General features: G+C 44.1%; 1 protein-coding gene and 2 non-coding genes across 4 annotated transcripts in view; all 3 read right to left on the bottom strand.

The window, feature by feature from the left end:
- Positions 1-20,545, bottom strand: part of LOC142887256 (copine-9-like) — an 80,913-nt gene that overhangs the window by 20,008 nt on the left and 40,360 nt on the right. For both annotated transcript variants that reach the window (XM_076024754.1, XM_076024755.1), the window contains exons 7-10: positions 3,775-3,838; positions 2,078-2,181; positions 1,244-1,348; positions 95-136 (exon numbers count right to left, since the gene is read on the bottom strand). In XM_076024754.1, the coding sequence (XP_075880869.1) occupies positions 95-136; positions 1,244-1,348; positions 2,078-2,181; positions 3,775-3,838 (315 nt within the window). The remainder of the gene's footprint in view (positions 1-94; positions 137-1,243; positions 1,349-2,077; positions 2,182-3,774; positions 3,839-20,545) is intronic.
- trnag-gcc (transfer RNA glycine (anticodon GCC)) lies at positions 14,758-14,828 on the bottom strand. Its single transcript has one exon. It is a non-coding gene; the product is annotated as a tRNA-Gly (tRNA).
- Positions 15,743-15,813, bottom strand: trnag-gcc (transfer RNA glycine (anticodon GCC)). Its single transcript has one exon. It is a non-coding gene; the product is annotated as a tRNA-Gly (tRNA).

The raw sequence follows: 20,545 nt of genomic DNA on the forward strand, positions 1-20,545 counted from the left end.
AATTCAATCTGGCGCCACAAATGAACAAAAAGAAGCGAAAGAAAGAAACAAAGAAAGACAGAAAGAAAGAAACACGACGGGCAGATGGGCTTACCTGCCGTCTCGGTCCCAGTCGTAAACGTCTACCTTGACTGTCCTGCATCGAGGTGAGATGAAGGAGTGGAGGAGAAAGAGGAGGAGGAAGAGGAGGAAGAAGAAGAGAGAGAAACAGAATATTTTTTGGAGGACTAAACAAATTTCCACACTTTAGGAACTGACAGAAGTCAGTTAGAAAATGAAAAAGTAGTGAATATTTGGAAGAAAAAAACTTCACTGTATTCAAAGGAACAACAACAAAATACTTCCTACGGATAAAACGAGAAAAATGTGTTTCTAGGTCAAGTTCACTGATATCTGGATTTTTGCCTCTTTTCTTCTGAGAGATTCTCCAAATTGAATTCTCTCAAATTCAAACCAACTCCACTGAATCAGGCAACATTATTTTCTTGCCCCGTCTTGTTAAACAAGCTGAGAAATGGTGTAAAAATTTGCGGCAAACGCAACGGCCTCCGAGAAACTGTTTCAATTGGCCAGCCGCCTCAGTTCTGTTGCTGGAGGTGTTTTTAATCTTTCCCGGTCGGCCTCTCTGAAGCTGTTGTCACTGCTCAGTTTATCGTGGGATCGTGACCTGCTGCAAGCAAAAGCATTAATGAACTGAACCCTTTCATGAAGGAGAAAGCACACCCTCATGGCTACGGTAAGCTTCTTGAGGAAGATTTTTTTTTTTTAAAAACTGCATCTTGACATTTGATTTATTTTGGAAAAAGATAGAAATAGGTTGACTGAACTGAATGTCAGAAAGTTATGAGGGTTCAAGAAGATTATCGAGCAGTTCAAGGCGGCTGCGTTACGCTAATTCGTGCTCGGACAAAGTTTGTCACTCTGATTATTTGTGGGCTTCAGTTGCTGGGTCACCTCCATGTTGGTCTCAATAACACCAGCACTGGCCTGAGACTGACAGCATGGCCGACTGCTGGCATTATTCTGACCACCACGCAGGAACAAGAACAGGAAACAGTTAGAACACCAGAGCTGTTCAAGTCGTACGGAGCCCCTTGTGGCTGAAAAGTAACACTACACATGGTATTCACAAACTACCTACTAAAAACAGAGAATTGCCAAAGATGAGATCAATCTCTAAAATGTTTCCTGGCTGACCACATCCAGCTCCTGACCCCGCCTCCACATGAGCCCGCCTCCTCACCTGTCGTAGTCTCCGTTACAGAGTGCCCGGACAGGGATGGTGAAGGGCTGCCACACGGGGTTCAGGTTGTTCTTGATCACCTCGGTCTTGTGGCAGATAGTAAACCTGGAGACACATGAGAGACGTGGCCAGTCGTCGAAATTTACTTGCGCATGTTCGTCAAAACAAACTGGTTCCCTGCACATCCTTAATGGGCCTGTTGGGTGACGAGCACTGAGCAAAATTAGAAGCAAGCAGAGCAATAAGTAATAATAAGAACAACAAAAGATTCTTATGTTGGCAAATCAGCAATTAGTGAAATCTGTGCAGCTGCATAGTCTCTGATTAGCCCAGCCCAGATACAACCATAATAAACTTGTATTTTTCTAGTATCTTGTGCAGCGGTTGAGTCTCTTTTTGAGCTTGTGAATTGGCATCTACCATGGAGCTTATTTTGCACATACTTTGCTCGTCATCACCGGTCAGTTTGTTAAACCTGACATCCTCCTGGTTCTGTTACACCAATTCCGTGTGATGTGAGAGTGCCGAGATGGCGACGAGTCAGCAGAACGGGAACGCACTTACGAAGAGGAGAACTTCCCGCCTGAGTCAGGAGAACACTTTGGTGCCACTTCCACCCCTGACAGACAGGAAGCTCTCCAATGTCCTCGTGGGACAGAATCCGTCAGGATGAAACTGCTGGCAGATTTTCATTTGCCGTAACGAGGAAAAAGTGGAGATGGAGCGGCCTCGGCAGAAGGACTGACAGATGGAGCCAACTATAAATGATGTACAGTGCACTAATACACACACACACTAAAACACACACACACACACACACACACACGCACTTACGTTCCGTCCTCGTTGCTGCGGTAGAAGACCAGGAAGGGGTCCGACTTGCCAAAGAAGTCCTTTTTATCCAATTTGTTGGCGCAGAGCTGCATGGTTGCAATGTCCTGAGAGGAACAACAGAGCACAGTCAGTCTTCCAGTGAAGGTGCAGTTCAACCAAACATCTGCGCTTTTATTTGTGCGACTCCTCACTACGCCTCCGTGCGACTCGGCTTTTATCACCCAGTGAGGCAATTATTTTACATTTTAACGTCTAGATTTTTATTACTGACTAGAGCTGCACAAAGCTACTGCACTTTAGGGTACAACTTTCTACATAGTGGAGCAGAATTTTATGACCATTTACCCTAAAAAAGGTTTTATCACCCTTTTCACAGGCAAAAACTGAAACCAACACGCTCCTTGAGACGGATACTAACTTGCTGGAGGCATCAGTGCCCTTTGTGACATCACAAAGAAGTAATTTTCAAAACAGTGTGGTGTAGCACACACCATCTGAAAAGTAAAGGATGGACTCCGCACATTTCTGGTGAGGTTGTTTGACTGGGCGGGCTGGGAAGCCACTCAAATCAACAGGAAAGCCTGATGGAGAGATCAGTTGTTGTGCCATCGACTGGCCAATGCAAAAGATAACAGCGGTGGCCTTTGGTCACGGCTAGTTGGACACGCTGTGTTATTGGCAGGGTTGTTTTTCTCCCTGTCACAAGTCAATGGATCATAAAATCACACTGAAGCAAACAATTTAAGGTAGAAAAAAATGGCATCCACATTGATTTTGTGTCTCACTGGGCAACGTTTTGACAGCTCGCATTTGTGGGGAAATGCCAAGCGTTGCCTGGCTTTGCCTCCACGCGCAGAGGAGTGTAGAAAATCCTCGCACAATATGGAGGCTGTCAGACGCGTGTGTTTCTTTCCTTCCCAAGAGTTTGTTTCTCCCTCTGATTAATCAGACAGATTTTTTCTCTCTGCAGAAACAGGCCTCACCAACCAGAACTAATAAATGCCAGCGTGAACTCGTAGTCGTGTGGCCCTCCGGGATTCTGCTGTGCACTTTCGTTGTCGATTTCATACTGTATAGCCTGCAGGACGCTGGCTCCCCCCACCCCACCCCCGCCTCTCCGCCACACCTCGCATTCATCTTCATAAATATTAATGCTGTGTACATTATAATAAACCTGCTATTCAAATCATTACCAGTGTAGGAAGTGGCCACATGTTTGCATGTCTAGGTGCATGATGCATGTGTGTGTGTGTGTGTGTGTGTGTGTGTGTGTGTGTGTGTGTGTGTGTGAGCTGCGTGCACGTGACTGCCCCCCTTTGACTCGGGCGTCTAATTATTTACCCACCGTGGCGACTATGAGACGGGATGAATTATTCATGAGTGGCTCTCTTCATCGCTTTGAAGCAAAAAGGTAGAAAATTCACCTTCCTCCCTTTGGCCGGTGGACGGCGAGGGCAAAGCTCCGCCTCCGCCCGCGCCAACATTCGCATTCACTCGGATCGGTGGAGAAGGGAAACGCACAGTGCGAGTGTCATGAATTTAGACGGAGGTGCTAAACTTTCTGACCTCCGTGTCGGCCTGTTGATGTGAACGCTGTGTGTGTGTGTGTGTGTGTGTGTGTGTGTGTGTGTGTGTGTGTGTGTGTGTGTGTGTGTGTGTGTGCGTGTGTGTGTGTGCTGTGGCTGTCTGACACCAACCCGGCAGTTGCTGAGCTCCTCGGCGGAGAAGATGATGGTTCCACACTTCTTCCCCGGAATCCCACTAAGAGACAGAACAGGGAGAGAGCACCAAGAACCGTGAGGAACATAAAGTGTCGCCTTCCCGAGGTGATTGGCGGCTGTATGCGCCGCAGGAGGTGCGATGCCACAATTATCCGTCTCGAAAACAAACTGCCGTATTGACGGGCGGCAACGATTTCCTGCCACAGTCGATGTGTGGAGCGGTTACATAACAGAACAGGCAGGTGACGACTCTCAGGCAGGAGGTGAGGAAACTGGAAATAGAAAAATAACTTTATAAAACTCCATCTATCTATTTTCCATCGCTGCTGATCCTGCATTCAGAGGTTCCAGGGGTGCCGGAGTCTCCAGTTCACCACAGGACCAATAGGGAGACCAACTTTCATCCACGCTTACAACTACAGACAGTTTAGAGTTTCCAGTTAGCCTCACGGCATGTCGGCTTGGACTGTGGGAGGAAGCTGGAACACCTGGAGAGAACCCACGCAGACACACAAGCCAAGTGCACACAAGACGGTCCTCTATGCAGGCTCATACGCAGCCTTCTCGCTGAGAGGTGAAGAGGGATCTTAAATTCAAGTCTCGTCAGGTAAATAAAAACGCAACGACAAGATGAAAGAAACACAAGCGGAAAAATATCTTGAGTGCAAATCTACCAGAAATAATAATCAGTCCAGCCTACAAACCGAGATAGAACCTCTGCCACATAGAATATATCTCTGCAGCAGAGGTGAATTTAGCTGCCAAATCTGTGACCAAAGGCGCCAGCGGAGGCGACGTTCTGGAACTGGGGCAGCCAGAGAATAATCACACAGTGACCACGCCGCCTCAACAGTGCAGAGCACAGATTAGGTGAAGCACTTTAAAAGTGACCTGAATCTGGCTCCATTTCTATGCGTCAAGAAGTTTCTTGTAATGCAGACGGTCCCTGACAGGAGCTGACTTTGGCCTCAACTTTAATTCAGTTCAGTACTATTTCTTTTTTTTTTCTTTCTTCTTCTTCTTATTTTGCCTTTCAATGTCGTCTCTTCACGAACTTTAATTTTTAAAATTAGATTTTAGGTCAGTGACGGTTACGTCTTGTCCCTATCCTGCACATCAGGGGCAACTTTCCAGCCTTTGCTGGGCACCTGGGCTGCAGGGACCCGCAACAAAGAGTAGCTTTATGCCTGACCAGAACAGCAATATTGTTTTAATTTCCCAATAGACAAACGAAGAGTGCGATCAATGTAGGAAGTCCACTCCCACCATGCAGAGTTTTAGTCATGGTCTGAGTCGACCCATTTCTTCGTCTTTCATTAAAAATGAATTGTAACAATTTATCATTAAAATGTTCCAATACTGCACATTTCTTTTAGGAAGGAAGTGTACCAGTATTTCTCAGGTTCCTTTTTTGTAGTATAATGATGATTAATTTAAAGGATAATTCACACACAAAAAACATTATTCTACATTCTGCCTTAACATGGCTGTTTTAAGTCACACTTGCTGAATCTTTCAGATTGTTGGATGCCAATACACACACACACACATACGTAACCAGTATAGTAGGATTCATCCTACTGAACCCTGACAAGTGAAATGAATCCTGACAACTATAATCTTATTGGTCAGATTAGCATTTCACCTGTGAGAGATGAAACATGCGTCTTTTTCCAGGGCTCTTTCCTGATGGCGGTACCAAACAGCAGAGCTGCGGACCTTCACAGACTGGAGCTGGAGGTCTTCCCTCCAGCCAGACTGCAACCCGTCACCTGCTCATGCCACTGGAAGCAGTGGCGGGGAATCCCGGTGATTGATCACGGGTGGCAGCGACAGACATAAAGACCTCACATCATCTAAACTAATCGCTCAAAAATTAACAAAGGAAGAAAAGGGGGACTTCTCGCCCCGGAGACACGTTGCCAATCTTCGGTCCGATTACATCTCAGCGCTCGCCTCCTAATTTCTCTCCAGGGAGATTGAACCCATCGCTTGAATGATGAATTACGGAGCCCTCTTGGTAATTGTGTTGGAATTGGATGTGGATTAAAAGACAAGACCTGGAGGCATTCCTCACAGGGAGGAATCCCAGGGCTCGGCCGCGGCTCGATGCTGTTTTCTGGCCGGCAGTCAAAGCTCAAACGACGACGGTTGGATGGCTCTTATTCCTGTGGGCTTCATCGCTCTTTAGCCATTATCTGGGAAATGATGTTCCTCTATTTAGCTCTTAAACTATTAAATGATCACATGTGATAACAAACTGTGTACTGTGTAATATTTCAGGCCTAAAATGAATAGCAGATCAACCTTTCCAACAAGAGTTCTGGACTTATTGCCTTGAAATGTGTGTGCATGAGTTAGTGTGAACTGCTCTTGCCTTGGTATCATAGATCCAACTGGCTGCCTGAACCACACTTAACCGATTTTTGGTCCGTATTGACATGATAACACACATCACGATCGATTTGCACATCCATGATGTGCGATGCTCACCACATTGCAACGCTGCACTATTGGTTGAGGTCTTGGGACCGTGAAAGCCATTGAACTACCATTGAACTACTCATTGCCAAGTTCAAGAGAGGAGTTTGAGATGACTGGAGCTTTGCCACAGGGTGTCGACAACAAGCAATAAGAATGTAGACCAACTACAACTTACAACTAGCTACTGAAGTTTAGCGTTACTAACAAATGATTAGCTGATCAGGTACTTTTTGCGTATATTGAGAAATTCAAAGCTTGCTTCAGAAATGCTGATGGCCATTTTCCCAAGTCTTGGTTTGACTTTTTTGTGTATGATAAATAACCGACTTAGAGCTCATTATGGGGGTATTTTTTCGCACCTCTGTGTATTATCCACTGAAAGGACAAATCTGCATAATAATAATAACAATACAAGTTTTAAAGTTGACTGGAACCCTTTAACAAAAACATTCCCTGCAGGTTTTCTTTTTATTGGCACAGCCTAATGCAGCAATTAAAATGCGTCCCAAGATTCAAGGCTGGCCGCTGCAAACAAACCCAAAAAATAAAGAAAATACAAAGCACAATGCAGGCGCAGCAGTCATAGTGCTGGAGGGGAGCGCAAATGACAATTTTGCTCTTGCACACACACACGCACACACACACACACGCACAATCTCTCTCTCACTAGCGCTTCCTGTGACCTTGAGCCTCGTTCTGCCAAGTCCAGTCTACTGTCCGCTCGCCGGCCTCTGTTGTGAACCCAGTCACGTAAAGGCCGGGCGGCACGAGACTAGGTTAGAGTCAACGCGTGAAAAGAGATTACCCCCCCAACGCTGCTTTCCTCTCAGTGCAGATTTCTTTTTAATCAATCTCCTCAGACTCCCCCTCCATTAACGAGGAACACAAACAGTGATGTATGAAAGTCTACGAGCTGCAACCACTCCGATAATGACTTTTTTTCATTGTCGGGAGGAGACACCTATACGCACAGAGGCAAGCTAATGCGCCACACACACAGACACACACAGCACCACCACTTATTTAATGGTTCTCTTCCTTTTAGGGCTGTGAGGCTGTGGCTGATAAAGTTCGGTGATGGAAAATCTACAACTATTGACAGAAAACACAAGCAGGAAGAGACAAATCAATACTGCAAAGTTGGAGAAAACAATTCTGATGGAAGTCAGTATGTGCGTGTGTGTGTGTGTGGTGTGTATGTTTGTTTGTGTGTGTTTGAGTGTGAAAGCTTGTGTAACATGTGCCTGTGCATGCGACCCACATCAGGCAATCGAATATGTGGGAGGACAACAAGAAGTGTGTGGGAAGATTCCTGACAAGGGACACACACGCACACACACACACACACACACACACACACACACACACACACACACAGTTATACATACACGTCAACCAGCCTTGTTCCTGTTTTGTAAATACGAGACTTATTCATTATTAACATGTAGCACAAATTCAGGCCTGTGTGAAGTTGAGGAAAACAAGTGAGACTCAGGAAAGAACAGAAGTGAAGCAGCACCCAGTGTCGTGTGTGTGTGTTTGTGTGTCTGTGAGGACACACAAACACAATCTGACAATTTGACCTGAAATAACAAAAAACTATTCCAAAAAAAAAACAAAAAAACCCATCAAGTATAAATGACAAGCATTATTGATTCAAAATCACCTCTATGATTAACTGACCTCCACTCGAGAACATTTCACCACTGACACATGTCACAGTCAGTGTGTCTGGCTTGATCCAAGACCATATAACACTAGTTGCCAGCCCAGCAGTCTCTGGTGAGATCACACCTGTCTAGTCTGGACAGGAACTCGTTCCGTCATCCTCCATCAGGCCACTCACTGAAGTGTCAGCGGCAGAGGTGCCGTTCTCACCATCAGAAGTCAGTGAATCGGAAAAATGATTTTCAGCTATATATTAATTGTACAATAACTACTCAGTGGTGCTTTAATAACTCCCATCAGAGCAGCACTTTGGCCTAATGAGTTTATGTATTCTTGATCGCTGATAATTAAATGCAAATCAAGTCCATTGTTAAAGCGAGACTTCTTTTTTCCCCACCAATATAATAACCAGGTTGGTCCCTGTGAGATTTTAGAAAGTAAAAAAAAATATTTTTTTATACCCATGAAAATGAGGACAGACAATGGGTACCACAATAAATATTAATGTTGAAGAACAGCGATAAAGAGCAGAATGAGGCCAAAGTGATGTGGAAAAAACAGGCAGGAAGTGTTTTCACACGCTATGGATAAAAAGCTTCATTGTTCACAGCTCAAAAAAAGTTCATTTTCATCGTCATCAATATGAAAAAAGAACCATTTTTCAGCCTTTACTTTGGTCTCTATTAGTTAATGGATACCCAGTCACTTTGTATGACAGGAGAAAAACTGTGTATTCACCATTGATACAGTTTTAGTTTACTTCAGAGAGTGTGTTTTGTCCTTTTTTTTAAAAAAAAATTCTTTCACTTTTCTAGGATGAAAATTGGACCTTACTGGTAGCTAAACATCTAGCTTGTGAAACTATCATGCAAGTTGTGGCTCAACAACTCCATAAGTCTATCTGATTCTCAGCAGACTGTGGAGGAGACGACAGCAATGCCGAGGACAGAGACGAAGGAGAAACTTCAGAGTGCAAACTCGATGCACTGCACATGCCGTGGCACACTTTCATTAATTCAAGGGAAAACTGAGACACGCTGAGTGGCTCGGCCAAGGTCGAAGGCTCACCGTCGGAGGAGCTAAAACTTCTGGAAAGGTTTTTTTTTTTTTATGTCTCTGGAGCTGCAGTGTGCTTGAACGCTCAGTGCTTCCACTCCTTCACCTGCCTCAGGATCAAATCAGAATGTGTCAAAGGTGAGGGTTTTCTTATTTCATACTTTTTTCTTCATGGAGGAGGAGAGAAGGTGCAGACAGGAGACTTGACGGATGTTGTGAAGGCGGACATGATGTTGGTTGGTGTGAGAGAAGAGGATGCCGAGGACAGGGCACAGACGGAGGCAGATGATTGGCTGTGGCTAAACCCGAGAGGAGCGACCCAAAAGAGAGGAGGAAGAAGAACATTTCTTACTTCATTGCACTGGGATACATGTGAAGCGGCAAATCATTCCAGCAGGAAACGCCTTCTGCCGGTGTCAACTAGTGTTTTGGTGGATGACAGCGATTGTGAGAGGGCCATTACTGAACCGCTGCCACTTCAGCTCCTTGTCACTTGGACACGGACATGGAGAAAAAGATGAATGGGTGTGTGAGCTTGTGTGTGTATATGTGTGTGTGTGTGTAAATATTCATTCACAGTGAGCCAAGCAATCATGTAGGCACGTCCGTTTCGAGGTCGCCTCATGGGACGAGAGATGTTCAAGTTGATTACAAAGGAGGAAAAGGGAAGAAGAGGAGACGGGATGAGGAAGGGGGAGAGTGGGAGGAGTTGGAGCAAGGCAAGGCAGTAAACCCAGAGGCCAAACAAAGAAGATCAAAACTAATAAAGAGCGGTGAGTCGGAAAAAATCGAGGCTGTGTTCGCAGTGAACGTTTCACGGGGAAAAGCCCGCACCTGAACTTCAGATCGCTCGACATCATTCTTGACAATCCTGTTAGAAATTGGGTGGCACGCTATCATTTTCCCGTCAGCTCTCAGGACAGGCACGGTGAGACAGTGATGGGCTCAGGCATCCAGGTATGAATTGCAGCTTTGGATGGTTGAATAACAGAATTATCGACTTTTCAACCCCTCCGCCTCAACCCTTTTCCAGCCACTCAGTTTGAGGGTTTGAGGATGAGCAACATGGCAGCGCTGCTGCTCTCCAGTCTGTGAGGGGACACAGCATCCAAACCGAGCGATCTTTCTTTCTTTTCTCTGTGGTGCTAATGTTGTTAGCGAGCTCCTGCTTCTTTAAACACGGCGCGCTTGAGGTGTTCTTCTTCTCCTTCTTCCGCGTTCAGTCGTTACCAGCGTATCCATGTAAACGGGAGTATTTTTGAAGACGGCTTCATGTAAATACATTTTTTTTCTGAGACCGTTTTCAAAATTGTGCGTTTTCAAAAAAATCCGTCTCCGTGTTAAAGGCCCCAAAGAAAGAAACCTTGCAAGTGATTCAAAGTAAGTGCAGCACAAAAACAGCCTCAGTCAAAGAATCGCCGTCCCCTTGGGACAAGTCATTGCCTCTGCCCAATTAATGGAAACAAAAAGGAATGACGAAACTGCAAGACAGAAAAGGGATTAAAGTCGGTTTGTTGCACAACTTCAATCTTCTTCTTTGTTCCGTTCCAATTAAATGCAGCACTCCACATAGACACGGTTGCTTCTGCCTTCTGTCCCCTCTGCCTTTCGTACCGTCTCCCCCTCTCTGATAGTAATTAGACAAAGAACGGCCGCCCACAAAGTAAACAATAACAACACCTCATTGCGTTTGAGTGGAGTGCAGCTGCGTGTGTTTTATGTTTATGTGTGTGTGTGTGTTTAAGGGAAGACAAGAATGCCTTCTCTGCTTTTTCCGATGAATGAAGAAGTTCATGAAAGCAGTTGAGCCCTGCAGGACTTCGCCCCATCCGTCCAAAACATCTCACTTGTTCCAAGACGGTGAAAACCTCCCCGGTTTCACGCACCTGAAACGACTTCTAGAAAGAACTAAAAACTATGTGGACCTTGAACTGAATTTGTCTTCTGGATCTGTGAATGTGATTTTGTTCTTATTGGAAAGATGTTTAGTTTTGGTAATGGGGCAGCACTCAGAGTGGAAGGCATAAATAAATAAATAAATAAATGCATCTTAATTTGTGTGTATCGCATTGGCAAATGTATGAAAAATGCAAATGAAATGCATGACACAATTTAAAAAGGCATCCGTCGGCATCCATCCAGTCTTCTTTGTCCCTTATTTCCTGACTGGTACCCACCAGTTATAAACCATTGCAATGCTTGATTTGAGTTGACTACCGCATTATATCATAATATGCAGTGTTTTATCATAATGTGCTGTTATAAAAAACGGTCAGCTTAAATATTTGTTCCCGCCCACAGAGTTTCAGCTGTGTGTCACTGATTTGCACGCAAGAGGATTAGGGCCACAAGAAGAGAAAAAAAAATATTATGGTGAGGAGATTTTTTTTGAAGTTTTCATTTCGAGTTTTAAGTTGAAATTTCGTTAATAAAGTCAAAATTTCGTGGAAGAAAACATACGTAAAAAAGACTAAATTTCGTGGAAAAAGTCTACGTTAAAAAAGACAATATTTTGTGAATAAAGTTGAAATTTCATGAACAAAGTTGACGTAAATAAAGTGAAAATTGGCAAGTAGACTGGATGGATGGTGGATTAACAATAAGATTTAGCTCTCTTCCCTTAAAACCTGGTGCAACTCGTTTCCACTAATCAGCACTATCCAGACACTCCTCATACAGAAGCTCAAAACTGAACTGGACACCACCTGAGCAGTGGTTGTGAGGCGTCGACTGCATGACTGCCATAAAGAAAAAGTGAATAAAATCCTGGCATACAGTGTGAGGGACAGACAGGACTGAAAGGTGAAGATTTCTTTTTCTTTGAGTGCATTATGCAGGACAGACAGCAACTCAGTGCTGGAGCAGGCGGCACTGAATAAAACTCTTTTGAAAAATCCTTCATCCATAAAAATGCTTGAAAGAGACAGTAACAGAGGGGCAAGCAGGGAGAACGGCAGAGGGATGTGCGCCCTTCCCTCCCCGGCGTCCCCACCAGAGCACATAATGAAAGATGCAACGCGCTCATTGGCCCTTTTCTTTTTTTTCGTGTATAAAAAGGAGGACGATTCATTATGCATGCTTGTGTTTCCTACTACACGCTCAGCCTCCTGCGCAAACGCGACGAGAAAAATTCCACGCCGGCCAAGAGGAGAGCTTTTTAATTGGCGGTGGGAGGGGAAGCGTGAGTTATTTTCTTTACGCTGGCATTCAGCTGGATTGCTGAAAAGTTTTTGCGCGGAGAGCAGAGAAAATATGTCGCTTTCACTCAGTGTCACTCTGGCATTAAAACAAAAGGACGACGTGCCATGTCAGGCATTTCAGTACTCCAAAAATTCTCTGGATGCTCAGTGGGAGAAAGCTCTTTGGAGCGTTTGCCTGCTCGCCGGGTTCAACCAAGTGGCTCATAGTGATTTTTTGCCAATAGAAAGCAGCTAGTAACATTGCTACTGCGCTGTGTAGTGAGAAAAAAAAATGCCAGCGTCGTCTTGCTGTTGTGTGTTAACGAACATGAAAACCTCGGTGCGTAAATGCATTGATTCTCCTGACACTGGGTGGCAGCGCTCCATGTCTGCAAAGGCTAATAGCCGGAATGACAGACAGCAACAATAACTCTCTCCACAGCACTTTGCTCACATTGTTTATTTTCAGCAAAACATGCCATCCAGTGGTTTTCAGGAGCGTCGGCGACTGAAGTGCAAACATACTGTAAATGTAAATAGACTGAAGGTAACTGACTGTGGCAGGCAGGTCCGCAGTACTTTGCCAACCGCAATGATGGCGTAGAAACATTTGTTTACCATCTGCAGTATGTAAAAACAATCACACGAGCCCATCATGCAAAACGCATGAAATATGTTTTTTTTTTTTCTGACACATGCAGATGGCTGTGCTGTGTCTGAAATAAATCAATAGATATGCTCTTAAAACACGTCCGTTCCGCTCGCAAATTCAAAACAAGTAAGTGTGGGCTGTGGTATATCCGTGACTCATGTTGCGTTGTGCAAGGCCTCAGTGACAACGTCCGTGGAGAGGAGAGACAAACATGGTGACCAAGCCAGTTAAGGCCCACGACCATGTCAGCAGCAGTTTCATCTCCACCTTCATCAGAACAAACTCATACTGAGAGACAGCAGTTTCTGAATGAATACACGTGGAGTCTGCTGATCCACTTTGGTGATTCGGAAAGATTTGGAACCTCTTGTTGTAGCAACCACTTGCTGGCAGATTAGAACTCTTTGACTGACTTTGAAATGTGTTTTTTTTTATCAGGCAGCTGCCTCAAGACTCGCCTCTCATATCCACATGACACGGTCTTATGCAAAATGCACGGCGTGGATTCAGACCCAAAGTGAAGCTGGCCTCAGCCTTGCTTGACACAGAATTCTATCTAGGTTAGACCCGAAGCCCGGCAAGTAGCTATTAAATTGGATTTAATAATAAATGACCCATAGGACTGGAGGTTGAGGAGCGGCTGGAAGAAAAAAAAAGTACAGCGGAACGTGTTCATCAGCCGGTGCAATCCCTGCCACGGCTTGTTAGACTTCATCACAGGTTGTGGATAAATGCTAATGAAACCTCGCAGCGAGCAGCCGGACTGAGGTGGGTGACCCAGGCCGGCTGGAGGAGGAAGAAGAGGAGGAGGAGGAGGAGGAGAAGGAGGAGCAAGTCCTGGAGTAGAACGGAACACTCAAGACGAAGCTTATTAAAATATTTACTCTGGGCTCTTTACTGTCAGTTAAGAGAGGCAAGAACACGGCTCAGTAATTGTCATATGATAACGCGGTCGCGTTCTCACCCCTAAAATAATGGATAAATAATAGATGAGCGGTGTAAATGTTCACCGGAGGAGTAGAGAGCGGCGCCTGGTGGGGGCCGCTGGCTGCATGTGAAGGGGGAACAGAAATAAATCTCCAGAGATGCTCTGACCTCTTTTTTTCCCCCGCTGCACATGTGAAGTGCACAGGGTGGGCTGATGAAAAGGAGAGATGGCGGGAGATATAGAACAGGGGTTCACACTGACAGCCCAGTATGGAGTCACGCCGCACGCCGCATTCTCAACACTTCACATGCGCTGCGGAACTGGGTTATGCGGAAACTGTTTGATTTCTTCTTGACACCTACGGCTTCCTTTGCACGGGGGGCGGGGTCGCTCTGATTTTAATTCTGAGATCTCGCTCGTCCATCTCGAGAAAGCTCAAACGGACGGGATCGTCAAACACATTCGAATTTCTGAAGAAGAAGAATGGGAAGAAGTATGAATGTGTTTGGCGTGGATGCTGCAATGGTGGCAGATCAAATAAATTAAGAAAATGTTAAATCTAATCAGGACCACACACATTAGACTATTTAGAGTGCATATAGGGCATTGGTGGGAAAACCTTTTGACTGGTTGGCCACATTGGGTTCTAAAATGTGCCAGAGGGGCCGGAGCAGGAGCAGATGGATGCAGTGTTTTGGTGACCCACCTCATAGAAGGAAAAAAATATATCATGGGATATGTAGAAAATGAAATCTCACGAAAAAATCAACAAAAGCATTACAACAAAATACATGTCTTTGAAGCTCCACGGTATTTAGCTCTTTACTGAAATGACACTGAAAAAAATGAAATGAAATGCTGCTATCTTATGACTTACTTACTATTCATGTAATTTCTTCAAATACAGCAGGCCAGATTAAAAAGCTCAATGAGCCGCAGTTTGCCCACACCGCCATCGCACAGACATAGACAGACTCTACTGCAAAACTAGTTGCATTGGCCGGGAATCGAACCCGGGCCTCCCGCGTGGCAGGCGAGAATTCTACCACTGAACCACCAATGCTTGGGAACAAGTGCTGTTGGTGCTGACCATGAGAGACGTCAGCCTGGCCGCCCAGAATACATTTGTTTGTTCTTCCCCGTGCTTCCCAGGCCCCACCACATGGAGGAATTTGCCTTTGGCCGAGAACCAGGAAATACCACCACTGAAGAACCAATGCTGACATATATGTCAGACTGCCGTCATGTAGTTCTTTCCTAGTCGACTGACGAATCAAAGCTCTAACTAAAGAAAATGTCTTTCTTAGTAGACACTGCTGTTTGTTCCTTGGCAGGACTTGCTGTGAATGGCTGCGAGCCACAGAGCACTGAATCATGGTTAAAAATCTGACTGATCTGATAAGAAGTTTCATTTATTTTTGATTTCCTCCCCTTTGGCAAAAGCTCTTTCTTCAAGTGATTTGATAAATTAGATGAGATAAATCTTATAGTTGTTAAGAAAAGTTTTATCAGGCGCGTCTTAACTGATGAATAATGATAAAATCTCAGTGGTTACGAGTTGATGGATGAGCCAGTAAATGATACACTAACAAAAGACAACATCTGCTATTCTACCACCAGGACCCCAAACACTGGACTGCCACCAGCCGGCCAACAACATCAGCTTAAAACAAGCGGGTGACAATCGACAAAATAAAAAAGCTCATTAAAACAGAGACTTCAGAAAAATAACACTCAATGAAAAGACAGCGAGGAGCAGTCAGTAAGAGAAAGTGAAGGGAAAACAATTGGAGATTTCGGAATCAAAACATTAATGAGTAGACGTGCTAGTAATTGAAAGTGGAAGAGGTTTGTTTGAAGGTTTTCAGAGACTCCAGATTTACTATCATGGTCACCGGGGCAGAAAAGAAACCGGCAAAATATTTTCCTTCTCCGTGCTTCCACAGCACCCCGACTGCAACCACTAAAAGGATTAGCTGCATTGGCCGGGAATCGAACCCGGGCCTCCCGCGTGGCAGGCGAGAATTCTACCACTGAACCACCAATGCTGTCGCATCTGGCAATAGCTGCACAGCCACTGGCTATTCTTAGTCCAACCAGGAAGGATCGCGCTCACTTCAATGAAAAAAACACCAGACTGAACACACATGTTGGATTAGAAGCTTCTTTGAGGGAAACCGAAAATCTTTCTCTCATATGGCAATTAAAGACAACAAACGTGTGGTTACTGTCCTGAGAAAGAAACTTTGAGACTGTTTGTGAATGTCGCCTCGGTGGCTCCTATGTGCAAGACAAGAGCAGAGCAGCGCAGGATATTTTTGAAGCCACCAGCCACGTCTGCGTGTACGATCAGACCAAAAAAACTTGGCAAGGCACCTTTTGGGTTGATTTAAGCGCACACAACGAGAGAGCCTGTGGGGAGAGACAAGTATCGCGTTGCTCTGCGAGGGGAAAAAAAAACATTTGAAGGCCCTTTCAGCTTTTTATTTTTTTTTATTTACCGTTTTGAAACTTTCTCTGATCCGTCTGAAAATTGCCCTCTTGCATTACTTGAAACATCACTTTCCTGTTCCTCTCTGATGGCAACATCTCAGGGACACACACAGGCTGATTCCAGGGGAGAATTGACGACACACACACGCAGAGCGCACACACACACATTGCGGGGGGTCGTTGCAGCCACTTAGCCATGGCAACTGTTTGGAAGTGTTTTGCTAACAGCTCAGTGGGAGCTCGTCCGAGGCTGGAACACCGCGTGCCTAAAAATCTGACGGCGGATCTGACGAACAGGTTGGTGTCCAGGTCTGACAGCAACAGGTATCTAGGGCAGAAATCAACAGGCTTCAGGCCTCCTGCATATCCACCAGTGACATGCAAGTGTCGACGGACGCGACTGACTCATCTTCAGCGTTGCATGTCCTTTCGCTCCAGTTGTGACCAGCTCGTCAGAACTCATTTGCAAGCTCAACAGCTGATTCAACACAATATTTTCTTAAAAGTTCTGTTTTCTTTCCTCCACATGATCATTAACGCACACGTTTCTCCTTTAAAGAGGACCGATGCACCGCAATAGTTCTTTTAAATGGCAGAAAGACAACAACATGGAGCAAAATGCAGAAAATCTTTCAACGCATGTGACCACCGCAGCGCCAGAGGACATGCTGCGGTGAAAGGAAATATCCGAGAGACGCTGAACGTAAGCAGCACGTTACTGGCAGCAGGTCACGCTGTTCAATTAAATAGACAGACAGACAGGGAGGGAGGGAGGGAGGGAGGAGGAAACACCCAGAGGAGCAAATATGACGTGCAAATTTTGGAAGGAATCCTAGTTCTGCTCGTCAGAGTCGCCTGGATCTCACATATTCAACACGATGCCTCAGCCGGGATGGATGAGGGAACAGATGAAAGGAGTGATGAGGGAGAAATAGAACTGGGGTTCCTGCTGATAACTGGGGTGAAAACTGGGTTATGTGAAACTATTTGATTTCTTTTTGACACCTATGGTTGACAACACACTGTGGAACCTCACTCCTCTGTCATAACAATGTCCAATAAACACTATTTAAAAAAAAATAAAAAATCTAATTTCAGTAAACATAACGAGGGTGAGCAGCAAGAACAATTTATAAACAGAGGCAACTAGTGAAGGCATTAGTGAAGAGTCCTGAGCAACATCAATTTAATTAAACTTCTTGTTAGTGTATCAAATCTAAAATAAAGACAAGCAGTAAGAACAGGCAAATGTTCTCTTCATTATCTTTTCACTAACACTTCCATAAGCAGCTCTTCTAATAAATGATCTGATGAGTTGTCTACCTGTCTCCTATTCTGTATGAATCCAGTGAACAATGTGTGACGTTGAGTCTGACAAGATGTACAAAGAAATGCAGTGAAAGTAGTTTGTAAAGTAATTGTAACTTGGTTTGTAAAAATAAGTAGATTAATACAGTCATAACTTAATACTTTTAGGAGTTTTATAGTATTAGCTTTTGAGCTGGAGGAACTTGCATTTTCCTGCAGTGAACTCAATCCATGTTCATACATGTCAATGAGAAATCCTCAACATAGACTGCGTTTAGATATTTTTTTCTGCATTGAGATCACCTCAGGACCTGCTGATGGAAATGCCATTGATGGATGGAGGGCTTGGTTTGGAATCTCCCAACGCTGCCATCACTCAGGGCGACAAAACCACCTGCCTTCACTTTCCGCCCATCCTGTGTCTTTTACTGCCTCGTATTTATTTTAGCAAATTAGAAACTTCATGTTCTCCGAATTGTGGATTGTGAGACTGCGGCAAATGCTTGAGGCAGCCTACAGGCTGCTGCCGATTAACATATTTTGAAGATCACCTGCAGGTTAAATGCTGCTATAAATAGCCCGAGTTGTCATCCAGGCACCCAAAAACCCAAACAATCAAGGACCCCTGAAGATATTTTCTGCCTTTGACGCCAGCCGTGCAGCAGTCCCCGCTGGAGAAGTGAATCTGTTTTCATACCCTGCATCTCCAAACTGCATCTTCACACAGCGCGATGGTGGGCGGCCTGCGATGCTGCCCTCAGCTAATTATTTATATGCGCAAATTTGAGACACCCTACTGCACAGAAATTAAGTTAAATGTTCATTCAGGCCTGAACTTTTGTTTTTTTTAAGGGGCTTTCAAAAGGCAATAGAGCCAAGAGACAGGGGGAGAGGAATTATGGCATCCAAATATTCAAGCAGGAAAAAGTATGTGCAGAAATACACACACATACAATTTGCTTAACTGACTAATTTGACCACACAACGTTAAAACTTGCAATTTGATTCTAAAGTGGGTTGGTTTTTATCTTCTCGCCGCCACATTTCAAGATAACTAGGGTGCTCTGTGTTTCTTCATAATTTATGGGAAAATGCATAATTCAAAATCACCTCGTGGTGATGGTGCACCTAATACTGCTTTCTCTTTGTGTCAGAGGGAATCTATTGTGCAGTTTAAAAAAAACAAAAAACGTGAAGATCTTGTTAAGTTAGTCAAGTTTCAAACTTGTACTGAAATCACAGATGTTGAGAACTGCAAAAGAAGAATCAAAACATTGGTGACATAATATAAAAAAGAAAAGTACATATTATTGGTAATTATATGATATTATAATGATCAATTTAATGAATAAACAAAATAAAAATAGCATTGAAAAACACTTAAAATATAACAATCTATGACTTTTTTTTTTTTCAACTTTCACTAGAGGACTTTTAGAACTAATGGAGAGATGAGACACATATAACTCTCAGGGGAAGGACACTGCCATGATATATTTCATCGAAAGATCTTAGCGCAAGAGAGACTTGCTGTGGAACTTAATTACGCAGGTTTTAGAGGAGGAGAGTTTCTGAATGTCGAGTTGAGTCAGAAGGACTCAAGGACAAAGAAGCTCATAAGAATACCTGTCAGCCCCCAACAACCCAGACATTTTCAGCCGTTCCTTTGTAGCCCAGAAGTGATTCAGCTGTCAGAGACTCAGCCCGTTCACTTACGGAAGGATTTCAGTCCACGGCTGCGTCATTAAAATCTTAAGCCACCCTCTCTGTAAATGAAATGGCTGGAGAGGACCCGAGAGCGTGTGCTTTTTTTTGGTTTCAAAAATTTTACTCTGTCTCGACTGAACAATAAGAATGAAAATGAGATGGAATGTAAAAATGTAGCTCTAGGATTTTGCTGTATATTTCTGACATTGTAAGTGTTCAAAGGAAGTCCTTCAAGCATTGGCGAGAGTCTGTCACCTTCCTCTAATTTAGCACACGCCCTGCAGCTCATACATCTCAATAAAACACCGCAACGACTTGTTCCTGGGCCAAATTGATGTTTGCGGAATTTAATTCATTCCAGGAACGTGACTCTTTCGTGTGCCGTGCGGGGAAATTAATTATACATGTATGAAATGAAAAGGGAAGGCGACGCACGGTCACCTACAGATACGCTATCACAACAAAGGAGGAAAGGTGCTGAGAAATGGCTGTGTGTCAGTTTACACTGAGATGAAAAGCAGCGCGGGAAACATCCATATGTTCGCTATGTAGGCCACCAGACCTCAGCTGTTGATTATTACGGTTAAACAAATGTATTATTACAGAAAAACCCCTGAATCAGCAACAGTAAATGCATTTCAATATTGTTCTTCTTTTAATGTTGGTGTTCATTAGTTTATTAAGTTATTTTCATATTACTTCAAAACAGGGAGCCACAAGTTTTTATCCTTACTCTGTGGTAATAACACTAATTCTTACTAATTCTTCTCAAGGTCACGGTAAAGACAAAAACACATGAAAAAAAAAGGCAAACAAGAAAAGAAAATAACAAAGAAAATGATATCGATAGCGGCTGAATTATAAATAAAGAAGCCCTGACTGTGTTTTCCTGGTGCTTATTCTTTCGTTGCAGTTTAACAGTTAAATCAAAGTGTATTTGCTGCTGTAAGGCTGCAGTAATGCAACATCCACTGTGGAATGAGGATGAAGTTTTGCGGTGTAAATCTGCAGTGGGTTAAGTTTTATGATTTCCCTGCAAAAAGTTTTTCCTCTTTCACTGCAATTAAGCTGCACTTTATGTGACGTCCAGCAGTGTCGGTCCACTATCTGCCTCAGACCATCCCGCTGAGATCCCTGCAGCTTTCTGACAGCATCAACACTACTGAAACTAAATATGATGGAACGCAGTCTTTTGGAGCTGTTTTCTTTCCTAGATAGTTTCCCACATGTAAATGTTCATGTATAATTATTGTTTTTTTCTCTGCTTTTGAC

This window comes from Nelusetta ayraudi, unplaced genomic scaffold (assembly GCF_046127955.1).
Source record: "Nelusetta ayraudi isolate G7.1 ecotype Tasmania unplaced genomic scaffold, CSIRO-AGI_Nayr_v1 ptg000017l, whole genome shotgun sequence".
NCBI classification, from domain to species: domain Eukaryota; kingdom Metazoa; phylum Chordata; class Actinopteri; order Tetraodontiformes; family Monacanthidae; genus Nelusetta; species Nelusetta ayraudi.